At 43.8% G+C, this 13,036-nt stretch overlaps 1 protein-coding gene across 2 annotated transcripts in view; it reads left to right on the top strand.

The window, feature by feature from the left end:
- LanA (laminin subunit alpha) overlaps positions 1–13,036 on the top strand; it is a 137,521-nt gene that overhangs the window by 11,479 nt on the left and 113,006 nt on the right. For both annotated transcript variants that reach the window (XM_055068499.2, XM_055068498.2), the window contains exons 4-10: positions 6,684–6,920; positions 7,354–7,524; positions 8,195–8,408; positions 10,023–10,232; positions 10,793–10,971; positions 11,530–11,623; positions 11,991–12,128. In XM_055068499.2, the coding sequence (XP_054924474.1) occupies positions 6,684–6,920; positions 7,354–7,524; positions 8,195–8,408; positions 10,023–10,232; positions 10,793–10,971; positions 11,530–11,623; positions 11,991–12,128 (1,243 nt within the window). The remainder of the gene's footprint in view (positions 1–6,683; positions 6,921–7,353; positions 7,525–8,194; positions 8,409–10,022; positions 10,233–10,792; positions 10,972–11,529; positions 11,624–11,990; positions 12,129–13,036) is intronic.

The raw sequence follows: 13,036 nt of genomic DNA, 5'->3' as shown, positions 1-13,036 counted from the left end.
CCAAGTGAATATTGTTCACACTGGAGTAACCGCCAGAAATTTCTTTCGTTGATGCCATTAAATTAATTGATTGCAATTAGGAAATGTTTTTAATTACTGCTCTGAATATCGTGCTGTCATTGAATAATCTGTAGAAAATTGAAATAAACTTAGAACTGGCATGCTTTCAGCGAGGTAATTCTTGTCCATTCGTTTTTTTGGCTTATGAAGAAAACCCACGAAAAATGACAAATTCGCGTGACTACGCCCGCATCAGCGCCCTCTAACAAGCTCCCGTGGCAACACCGAGACGTCGCGAGGTCGCGGCCGGGTCGCCTGCTGACTCCCGTGTAGCTTGACTGAGGACGCTGCCTTTTTGATGCGAGGTAGATTCACTGTATAAAGCCCGCCAAAGCACTCGAAAAGTGCCGCGCGACTAGGCTGTAGTCACGTTATATTTTCAATTTTTTGCGGGTTTTCATTATCAGCCGGAAATCTTAAACTTCCAAAGAATACCTGGCTGAAAACAGGCCAGCTTTATTTCAATTTTGTACAATTTCTTCATTCACTAATTATATCACTAATTAAGTTTCTGACTAATTACCTTATGGCACATATTGCAATTTACAATTTCTAGCCGGGAAGTTCGCAAAGCGGGTCTACTTGGAACAAATTCTCAGAATGGCAGCAGTTTCGAGATATTAATTCCCGAACTTTGCGGTAAAATGCATTGGTGTTCCATTTACTTTTGTATTTTAAGCATAAAACGACGTTTTGTCAAGAAAATCAGTGGAATAATATAGCGTATTTTTACCGCAAGTTTGACGGCGCATACCTCGTAAATGGTGTCACCCACACAATTCTTTTCAAATAGATACGCCTCGCAGTCTCACCCTCTAGAATTTGTGAATTGCAATATGTGCCATAAGATAATTAGTTAGAAACTTAATTAGTGAGTTTTGTTAATTATTCGATTATGCATTTCAATTTTTTGTGCAAATAATGTCTGCCTCTTCGAGTAGACCAGCTTATGGACTAGAATTGTGCTATCTGCCACAAGTGAATTAAAGAAAAAATTGAAAGTGTTCGTTGAAACACCCTGCATATGTTGGTGAGACTGTGTGGACTGGAACATTTCTGGGAAAACGTGCCAAGTATACAGAGCTCGGTCCTTTGTATACGTTGTCGTCCTGGTAGTATTGTGCCATCCGTGGAGACTTGAAATATTTGTCTCGTTTTTGTTGGTATAAACCTTTTCTAAACAGGTCAGCAAAGTCTAGAAGGGTTCGCAAGGAAAGCTTTAGAAATGCCTCTACACTGATAGCTATTAATACAATCTGTATGTAGTGTGAACGAAGAAGAAAACTGTATAGGCGCACATATTTCTCCGAGATAATAAATTTAATGAAAATGTTCCGCCGCCCGATATATATGTTTCGTCACGTACACGTAGAGAAATGCGTAAAGCACGCGTATGCGTCGGCTAACGAATGGAGGGAATATGTAGGGTTATGCTCGAGCTGGGCTTGTCTAACATTGCTACGTACGTATATTGCCCGTGTGCCAGCACAACTTAACGCCGCTAACCGTTTTTTTTTTCTCGCTTTTTGTGCGTGAGTGTTCCTTAAATTCACGTTAGCGGTGCGAACGACCGTGCAGTTTCTTTGATGTTGTAGATAGAGTGATAAATGCAGCGAGAACCAGTATAAGGAAGCTGTGTGTATGTTTCCACAAGCATATATGTAACATAGCCACCATGACGTTGAAGCGCAAGTTCGAACAAATAATACGGTAACTTAATTGCGCACAAACCACGCAAAGGGCGAGTTAAAACATAAAGCAACGCGTCGTTGTATGCAGAGGTCGGAAGGAAAGCGTGGCAGCGCGTCGCGGGCCGGCCGGCCGTACGCGCCATGTCGTAATCGGCGGCGGCTCGTATACGCAGCCTCTGAGGCGGTCGCTATCTTCTCACGGGTCTTCATCGTCGCTGAAATGCGACTCCCGTGCGACGTCGGCGCTCCCCCACCGTCTCCACAGCGCACTGTCACGCGAAGGCGTTTGCAGCGACCGCGAAATAAAACGAGATCGCGCGGCGTCGAGGTACTGTCGTGGCGAGCAATGTGAGAAGTCGCGCTAAGAACGTCTCCGAATCGGACACCGAAGAAGCGGTCACTGCGCGCGCGGCTCTCATGAAGCAGCTGGCTTATCTCTGCGGCGCCGACCGCAAGCACTGCGTTCTCCTTGTACGCTGCTTAGCGCCTTGATTAGGGTCTACAACTTATCGCCTGAGCGTTGACGCCGCCTTTCTAGTATCTCTTGTCTCTCTGCCTCGAAGGTGGAAACGAAGCACCCGCGTCGGTGCAATGCCTCGGGTGTAGTAGCATGTGCATTCCAGGCCGGGCGGCAGCCGTTCGTCCAGATTTGATGAACACTGGAACTGCATAAGCTATGGTGATGAGATGGCTCTCCTTTCAATAGAGAGTTATAGCTCAGCGAGCCAGCGGGCCAGCGTATGCGCCACTGCGCATGTTGTACGACGTCTATACGGTGCACCGTAGCCATAACTAGTGTGTGCTCCCGTGGCGTGCAGTGCATACGTACAGATCATAACATGAACCATTAGTTGAAACGAAACTGTCAAATATAACGAACAACCGCTGTCCTCCAGAACCGTTGGCGCTCAGTGGTAAAACAAATTGCAATGACTTGTAGTCGTGAAATATTCACTGTAGCCGATAGGGCTATAAAAGATTTCTCACGAGTTGCCGCGCAGAGACGTTATATAAACACTCTTATAACAGTTGCACTCTTTGGGGTGTGCATTTGTCTCGCAACAATAATCGTCACCTGCCTTGCTTGCTTTCCTTTCTTGAAAACTAGGCGCTCGCCACTTTCCTGTCGAGAATGCTGTGCCACGCTGATAATGCGCAAGCCGTTCGTGACTTGGAAGTACACCCTTCACTCTAAAAAAAGTTTACACCCTTTGGGGTGTATATCTGCCGCACAACGATAATCGTCATCTGCCTTGCTTGCGTTTCCTTTCTTCAAAATGCCGCGCCCGCTACTTCCCTGTCGGCAATGCTATGTCACGCTGATAACGCGGATGTCGTTCGTTACTGGGAAGTACACTCTAAAACAAAATAACACTCCTTGGGTTGTATCTTGCCGCACAACAATAAACGTCACCTGTCTTGTCCGCATTTCCTTTCTTTAACGCTGCGAGCCCGGTACTTCCCAGTAACGAACGGCATGCGCGTTATCAGCATGACATAGCATTCCCGACAGGAACGTAGCGGGCACGGCGTTTTAAAGAAAGGAAACGCAAGCAAGGCAAATGACGATTATTGTTGTGCGGCAGATATACACCCGAAAGGGTGTACCTTTGTCTATGAGTGTACCGGGCTCGCCGCGTTAAAGAAAGGAAATGCGGACAAGAAAGATGACAATTATCGTTGTGTGGCAAAAGGGTGTAATTTTGCTTAAGAGTGTAGAGTGTTAAACAAATGTACACACTTTGGGTGTATATTTGCCACACTCTTAGAAAAATTTACACACTTTGGGGCTTATCTTGTCCCACAACGATAATCGTCATCTGTCTTGCCCGCGTTTCCTTTCTTTAACGTGGCGAGCCCGGTACTTCCCAGTCACGGACCACATGCACGTTATCATTGTGACGCATTCTCTACAGGAAAGTAGCCAGCGCCGTGTTTTCAAGAACACTCTTAAAACGGTTGCACCCTTTGGGGTGTATCTCTGCCACACAACGATATTCGTCATCTGCCTTGCTTGCGTTTCCTTTCTTGAAAACGCCGCGCCCTCTACTTTCCTGTCGGGAATGCTATGGCATGCTGATAACGCGCATGCCGTTCGTTACTGGGATTTACCGAGCTCGCAGCGTTAAGGAAAGGAAATGCGGGCAAGACAGATGACGTTTATTGTGTGGCAAGATACGACTCAAAGGGTGCAAACTTTTCTTAGAGTGTAAGAGTGAAAGCGACACTGTTTCGACTCCCTTAGCGCGCGCTAAGGGAGCATGCTGTTCGTGAATGCATGCCGTTCGTGAATGGGAAGTACCGGGCTCGCAGCGTTAAAGAAAGGAAATGCGGGCAAGACAGATGACGATTACCGATGTGGGACAAGATACGACCCTAAGGGCGTAAATTTTTCTAAAGAGTGTGTGTTGCGTAACTCCGCTTTCTTAATGTTTCTTTTTCGTGTAAGAATATATGGGAGACCTTTATTTTTTCCGGTGTAGAGTGTCATCAAAACAGTAAGATTTTAATTTCTTCTCAGTGATAAATTGTTGTTTTCTGTTTCTTGCAAGGGGAGCCAGGATTGCAGGAGACTGTTCGAAATGTGTATAGTGCACGCACGCGCTAAGATGCAAGTTGCTTACTCGATACTTATACTAATGCCGCTGTTTAAATAAAGAAAAAAGAACAAAGAAACGCGCACACGGAGTGGGTGTACGTTGCTCTCTGTACATTCATGTATAATTCCGTTATTAATCCGCTAACAGTCGTTCCGTGTTGACCTAACTCGCACGGTTCATAGGGAGTAGCAGGAAACCCGCCAGTTCTGAAACCTCGGCTCATATAGCGCTTCCATATTTGATCCGGCATGCTGTGGAAGCGACTTCATTCTATTAGCGATTTGGGGCGCCTTCCCGACTTCGTTAGAATTCGAACCTTTGCGAACGTTGCTCACATACGCGTTCCTCTGACGCATGTGTTCCTTGAACCGGAACGGTTTCCACAGCATGCAACTAATCGCTGTCGCCGCCTGAAGTTCTCTTGAATTAGAAGTTGCATTCAAAACAAAGATAAAGCCTTAATTCTGTGTCACCCAAAGAAACGACTGCACGTCGACCGCATGATGACGACGATAGTGAAGGCAGTACAACTCTGAGCAACGCGATCAGAATTGTATTCATTGAGCAACGTGCGATCACTGCGATCGGCTCACACGTCACAGACCTCAGTTCGAATCCTATCCACAGAACCGCGACAAATAATTAAGTAGACTATCATTTTCCAGCCACTTCTGCCGAATAGTCATGGTGATGATGATACTTGCTAGTGACAGTACGCAAGTTTAAAGGTCTATTCGATTCAGCCAAGATTCTCTGCACCTTCTGCACCTATTCACGGTGCACTGCACCTAGACCCTCGAGTCCCCAAGGTGCAGCAGTGCACCCTGCACCCCCGTGCTCGATTGAACGGGGTGCAATGCAAGGTGCCGCCGCGGTGCACTGCACCCTTGAACCTTGCAGCGGGTGGGTGCAGCCCGGCACCCCCTGCACTTTTTCGTTTGAGGTGCCGTGCACCTTTTTCTGAATCGAACAAACCTTAAGCAAGCGCGCATCAACGTCACCCGCTTCCGACTGGCGCCGCTATTTGTCTCGCCTGAGCAGCGGTTTCCTTGCGGTCGACGTCGCCAGCGGAAGCGCGCGGATGGCGCCGGATGCGGCAAATTGGCCCCAATTCCTCGACGAGGCCGCCGTGTTGCGACGCGTTGGCTAGTTAGCCCTAATTGAGATGCCGCTATGGTTTCCGCGCAATGCCACCGGCATCTGTCGGTGACGTATATGTCCCCGCGTGTTCGTGAAATGACATCTAGCAATGGCATCCATCGTTCTACAAGGTGCGTTTTTTCTGGCTGCACCACATCTTTTAGATTGCCTATGGCAGATAACCCTTAATCTAAATTACTCGATGAGGCGGCCATTACTTCTACAAGAAATTAAAATTTTCAATTGAAAAATTAGCGTAATTACGCTAATCCACTTTTAATTTAATTAATTTCGCCTCATATTTCAATCTACAAAGTATTGCTTCTGAGTTCGAATGGCATATCCACTTGCAAAGAATTATCTGGACAGCACCAGTTTTGAGATATTAATTTTCAAAGTGTCCATATCGAAATGCATTGGTGTTACTTTTGTGCTTCAATGCATAAAACACTGGTTTCTTGGAAGTTAACTGGAACACAAATGCATTTCAAGACGGACACTTTAATAATTTTTAAAGTTGCGCTTAACTGACTGCACCACCAAGGCAATGGGACACTTGCACAATTACAGATTCCCCATGACCTAGTGTGTGGCGTCTGTGCTCGCTGCTGGATTTTGTTGAAGATTGCAGTGTCCAATAGCGAACACCTGCAGCTGCAGTGGAGCAAGCATGAGCAAGGTAGTGCAAACAGTGAATGTGGATATGAATGTGTACGGAGAGGTATACAAGCGAATTTAAAGAGAAAGAAAAAATATGAGTCAAAGATAGTTGAGTGAAAGGTTGTTTAGTCACCTAAAGGATGTTCAGAGGAGCATGAAATGTTTGAAATGCCGTTGGGTATACTGTTACTTGGGCATTTCTTGCTTACCACACTGGATGGCATGATCGTGGTCATGGTTACACAAACCAGCTCTTCCTTTGAGCACTACTTCCTGGTGTTTCTCAATTAACACAGCAAGCTGGGTGAGTTGGTGGGTGAACATATTCCCAGGGGTGGGCAGCGCAACCAGGACAAAGGATAAAAGGAAGGGGTGGGTGATATGAGCCAGTATCGTCCACTTCCTTTTGTCCTTCGTCCAGGTTGCACTGCCCACCCCTAGGAATATGGTGTTTCTCAGTATAAGCGTACTTGGATGACCAACATGCTTGATCCAGATTTGCATAACAAGCATAATACTTTGTGGTTTGCAGGAATTCCACGTTGCCTATGTCTTCATTAAAATGGCCAACTCCCCTCGGCCAGGTGTGTGGGTCCTGGAGCGATCGACCGACAATGGCAAAACCTACAAGGCCTGGCAGTACTTTGCCGACAGCATCGATGACTGCAGAACCATCTTTGGGCCAGATGTGGAGGACTCCATCAAGCGTGATGACTCTGTTATTTGTGAGACAAAGTTCTCCAAGGTGGTGCCCCTTGAGGGAGGGGAGGCAAGTACTGATGCTGCCTGTAATTTAGCACTCCATACAATCAAAATGAGCTTTACCCTATAGGTCACAAAGACAGCTAACCACCTGAAATATTTATTCTTTTGTAAGTAAACATGCAATGAAGCTTTCTTCTCATGGTTTCAAGGTGTGTACACTACTGTGAATATATTTTAAAACAAAGCAATATATGCAGTTTGCTTAGATTCTTTCATAATTTTTGCACGGCGGTAGGCCTTCACTAGAAACATGCTGCTGTGTGTAATTTTTGGCAAATCCACGAGCAAGCTCTATATCCTATTTAGAACCATACTTAAAAATTTATGGCACTGTAGTCAAGACTGCTTGTAGTTTACAGAAAGATATATAGTTTACAAGCCTTGTTGGTATGAAATCTGCAACTTACCAGATTTCTACTTTAACACTACTTATGCAGATGGTCATCTCCCTGCTGAATGGCCGTCCGAGTGCAGATAACTTCACATATTCACCTGTGCTGCAAGAATGGACTAAAGCAACCAACATACGAATGCGCCTGCTGCGAACAAAGACACTTCTCGGTCACCTGATGTCAGTCGAACGTCAGGACCCCACAGTCACCAGGAGGGTGCGTGACTTTGAAGAACTTTATTAATTGTGTGCTGCGAGGTTTCTGACTCGCATGGAATGTGCCCCGCAAAAATTTTATATTTGCTAATTTGTCAAACATAAATATGTATGGAGGTACATACTGGCCTCTAAGTAATATAATTTTGCCCTGTTACTCACGAAGAATGCAGTCTATCATTGGATAGCGACTGCTGTGGATCTGGTGATGCACTTCTATACTCCTTGGTTATAGACATTCCTGTAGTGTAATTTATTGACATTTGTCAGCACTTTCAAGTAATTACAAGTTGTGAGGTAAAACACATAGTTTATCAATATGTTAAAACAGGGAATAATCAATTTTACCAATTATGATCATTTTATGACAACAAAGCTATTTAATATCCAATGCAGACATTGCAATGATGTTCTGCCTTACATACTAAGCTGTTCTGGGTTGTGATACTAGGGTTGCAATCAGCTCACCACTTTCTCTCACTGGCTTCTCTGATTACACCATCTTGCACCGTCACTACTTATTTTTGGTTAGAATCTCAGATTCGTTTAGCTACAGATAGGACTACACTTTTTTCTGTTCTGTACTCGTGTGGGTGACAGTCATGCACATGTAGTTACGATTTGATTTTTGCTATTGTCACCCTAATCCTGTTGATATTTGTTTACCACAGTACTTTTACAGTATCAAGGATCTCAACATTGGTGGCCGGTGCGTGTGCAACGGACACGCTGACACGTGTGACATCACCGATCCAGCAAACACGTACAAGCTCAACTGCAGGTGCCAGCACCACACATGTGGTCACCAATGTGAGCAGTGCTGCCCTGGGTACATGCAGAACAAGTGGCAGCGAGCCAGCATTGACAACCCCAATGTCTGTGAACGTATGTACACACTTACCATAACCGTAAGGATATTATCAAGAGTTTTATAAAGCCTGATGCATATTTATTACTGTTACTATATTACAGAAACGTGTACAAGACGCTATGATGCCTAGTGGTACTGTGGCCAGTCAAAATGCCCAGAATTAAAGAACGAATGATTGTATGTTTTGTTTATCTGTCAGTGTTAAATGTTAAAGGGTTAAAGGCTTATAAAGTTAACGGAACTTGATCATCATTGAATGCATAGCCTAAAAACTAGTACGGGTTCAAGGATATAAACACAATAAAATATGATAAGCAGTAGTTTCGCATCTAAACAGGAAAACAACACAACAAAATAATGTTAAAATTGCGAACACTTATAAAGCACATGTGACACTATTTCACAAACACGACTCTGCTTGAGAATGTAACATTGAAGTTAACATTTATGTTCACAAAGACATAATATTTGTAAGGCTACTGCTGGCTTTTCTTTTCCTTTCTTCTCTAAAGAAATTAGTGCAACAAGACAATCTTTGCAATGCGTTATACTGTAGTGGAAAATGCTGTTGCAAGGAGCAGTCGCAGTCAGTGCTACTATCTTGCCTGCATCTGTGGTATCATGCCACTGTGGCAATGGAAGGGAATTCTATTACCAGTGAAAAGATGCAGCTCATACATTTAGTTAACATGGCTTGTTCATCATGTAATGTAGCACATTTATTGTGAAGGGTATGCAGAGATTGTTTTATATTTGTTCTGTGATTCTTCAACTGTTCAGTCCACTGATTTCTCCGCATATTGAAAGATATATATAATCAATGCAAGATTAAACTGAAGTGAAAATGTGTGGTACAGTGGAAGCTTGTTATAGTGAAGTCACATCTGACATGAAGGTATTTTTGTTTTATCCAATATTCTTGATAGGCATATGTTCGTTGTATGCTGATATCGGCAAGAAGCAATTTTGATTTACTTCATTGTACATCTGGGTTCGTTATGTTGAGGTCCGACAGTAGTTGTTTAGAGTAGGTGAAATATTGAATTGCTGCAAGTCACCATTACCCACATGGTCTAGCTCCCCTTTTGTCTGTAGGACAGAGATGCAAGCTGAAGCTGTTGAAGATGTTGTGATGCAGCTACTATGTCTCATGCTCTTGGAAATACCATTCCATAGCTAGCTTTTGTTAGACTGATCCACACAGATGTTTGTATGACTTTTTCTATAGACCCTGTACACATATGTATCAGACTGCAGATAACTTGAGCTTCAAGATGGAAGCTTCAACTCCCATGTTTTAGTCTTGAGCAGCACATCAGGGCAGTAAGATCATTGTCTGATACTTCAGCTGGCCCCCTTGGTCTCATTGGGAGCTTCATTCTTTCCATGGCAATAGTAGAAGCAACCGGAATTATGCTTGCTAGAATTTTCACTTGTCACAGTTACGGTCAACAGCATGCAACTGAGGACCACATGCTAAATTTCAGTATGCAAAACATTTTCTTCTGTCGCCTTATTGTGCTCAGAAATGTCAGTTGTAGCAGAGTGATGAGTCTTGCCTCTCAATAGTTCTCTTTGCAATATGTTTGATTCCATGATGAATCAGTACTGTTTTAATTGATGTGCAGCCTGCAACTGCTTTGGACACTCGAACGACTGCTACTATGATGAAAAAGTGGATGAACAGCAGCTGAGTTTGAACATCCATGGCATTTATGATGGAGGTGGAGTCTGCCAAAACTGCCAGCACAACACAGAAGGCATAAACTGCAACAAATGCAAGCCTGGCTTCTATCGCCCTTACAACAAGCCCTTGAATGCCACCGATGTCTGTCAACGTACGTGGTGTCCTATGTGCACATAGGAACTTCAGTGAATCATCATGTGTGCATGTGGGAAGTCCTCTGGCCCTTCATTTTTAACATTGCAACTAACAAGGCATATGAAAGCTGGAATACTACCTGTGATTTTACTCATGTTATTGTGTTGTCAATAATTATGGTGTTTAAAGAAAAACTATCAAAACCTGTGTGGCCTAATTTTTTAGAGAAGTTAACTGTTTCTTTCTGAAGCAGTACTTTGGTGTAACTTCTTACTAACTTACATTATATGTTACTGACGTTTTTGACATGTGTTGCATAGGCAATGTTTGTAAAAGTAGCTGCGAATCTGAACACTTTGCTGATGTCACTTTTTGTTACTGTGCCTAGAAAGCCAGATGCCTTAAGAATTTTTTATTCTTTGTATGTTTTACCATGTGGAAAAGGAGCATGCAATTTCACAACTTGTGCTGTGGAGTAGTAGGGCATTGATTTTAACTTTGAAACCTGTGATACTTGTGAACTGGAAATTTCACACCACAAGGACTGAATGAATGTGTCTTGCCTGTGCTGTGCAGCGTGCCAGTGTGACCCGACCTATTCCTCGGGCAACTGTTCAGAAGGGTCGGGTCAGTGCGAATGCCGGCCGGAGTTCTTGCCACCAAACTGTGACCAGTGCAATGTAGGCTACTATGGCTATCCAACCTGTCGTCCTTGTGACTGCCATGCAGAAGGCACTCAAGGTCGTGTCTGTCAGGTCAGTGGAGACTATGCTACTAGAAGCATCCATACCATGTGGAACCTACACTTTAGACCATTTTAGCTGTGGTAGGTGGATGCGATTAACTTTAACGCCAGTCTTTTACGTTCAGTTTTCTTGTGTTGCAATCAACACTGCTGATGTCACTAGCGCACTTGACCCAAAGTCTGCAGGGCTGTTTTACTGTTTTCAGATTGACCCTAAACATTAAAGTAATATAATGAGCGAGTACCCATATATTAAAATGCTAATGTTACAATATCCTAGAGCTCTTGACAAAAGAAAACGATCTGTGGGTATTATTCCACTGTCTGAAAAATAATGTGGGCACTGAAAAAGCTTTCTACTGCTAGAATCTCCATTATAGGAACAATCTATTTAAGCACCTAATTGAAAGACATATGAGTACTGTATGGCACCTTCATATCTGCTACCACATTTCAACAATGAGGTTGGCACCCTTTGGCTTGTGAAATGTGTTTCTAACTTCTGAAAGACCACTGAGTGTAACAAATTATCTTCCTTTTTTTTTAATGCCTTTTTTCTTTTTTTCAGGTGAATGGAGGCCAGTGTCCGTGCCGCCCTTACTATGAGGGAAAGAACTGTGACCGGTGTGCTCCGGGCTATTATGGTTTCCCACACTGCCAACGTGAGCACAATATATACTCTGTAATAGCTCTGTACAAGTCACTTATGCAACTTGGAACATTTGCAGAAGAGCTGCTTTGTTGAGACCACTTAGATTGAGAGAGGCTTTGTGAAATGATTTTATGTGAAAGAGATGGCTGCAAAAATCTAATGCTTACACAAGAACACTGGTATTATTGAAGCATATGCCATTTAGCATTTATTTTTCTGAAGCATTTTTTGCTTGTTTTATACATGTTGTAACACGAATATTTTTTAACTTGTATGGAATACACAGGATTGTCTCCTGTTTTTCATTGATTTTCCACTTATAAGTAATCTTTGCACATGTCCACAGTACGCTGATGTCTTTGCCAATCTGCATGTAGCCTGTGACTGCCACCCGACGGCTTCCTTGGGCAGAACCTGTGACGACACCACAGGGCAGTGTCAGTGTCGCAACAGCTACGGAGGACGTCAGTGTCTGGAGTGTCAAGTGGGCTTTTATGACTACCCGTCTTGCAAATGTGAGAAACATGTTCTTCATTTCTATGCTGGCTGTGGCATTACCATATATTTTTTGCATGGGAATCACACTTAAATTCATATATCACTCGTTGTGTAGTATGTGCATATCTTGCCTTGCCGTTCATTGTCATTTTGTACAGCATTGTACAAACAGTGCACACAGGATGACCTAGAAGCAAGGACGTGGCACCATATCATCACCTGCTCTGTTGTTCTGCTTGCCCTGACTGCACTACATTGAACAAGGTGTATTGCCAACTAGCTTACCAGTATGCAATTCTAAAAGCAGATTCACTCTCTGCAAAGCTCTTGAATGCATCATAATATGTTGTTCATTGAACGTGCGGGAACGTTTATACAGACAAGGACGTGTGGCAAGTTCATTGTGTACATCTTGTGGCTGCTGCGAGACACTTCAGCACCTTATATTTCAGTGTCCCGCTTTCAGTGCGCAGCGCATGTCGCTAGTGAGAAACTATCATCTCCTTGGCCTGCGGTGTGCGACACTCGACCAATGTTTATATCCCAGTGGTTGTGCATCTAAACGTGATCATGCTCATCGTGCCCTACTTACTTTTCTAGAAATAACTTAATTAGGCTCACGTTTGTAGCGTGACCTTCAGTGACCGGCCCTACTATGTGTGATCTGTACTGTGTTCTACTTTAGTCTTTAGATTTGTCCTGTTGCTCTTCCTTTCCTCTTTCCTCCCCTCCTTCCTATCTTCCATTTCTGTGTTGCTGTCACCTCCCTTCAGAAGAGTAGGCAGGCGTTGTGCCCCTTCCGGTGGCAGTTGCCAGCCTGCTTCTCGCTTACCCTTTCCTGTTAATTGTGTATATGCGTTCAAAACAAATAACAATAGTGATAATTATTGCCATAAAGCCACACTGCACTTTAACAGGCATTGAA

Source organism: Dermacentor andersoni, chromosome 9 (genome assembly GCF_023375885.2).
Source record: "Dermacentor andersoni chromosome 9, qqDerAnde1_hic_scaffold, whole genome shotgun sequence".
Taxonomy (NCBI): domain Eukaryota; kingdom Metazoa; phylum Arthropoda; class Arachnida; order Ixodida; family Ixodidae; genus Dermacentor; species Dermacentor andersoni.
The sequence above is the reverse complement of the archived record's forward strand: the minus strand, read 5'-3'. Positions and strand labels throughout refer to the sequence as shown.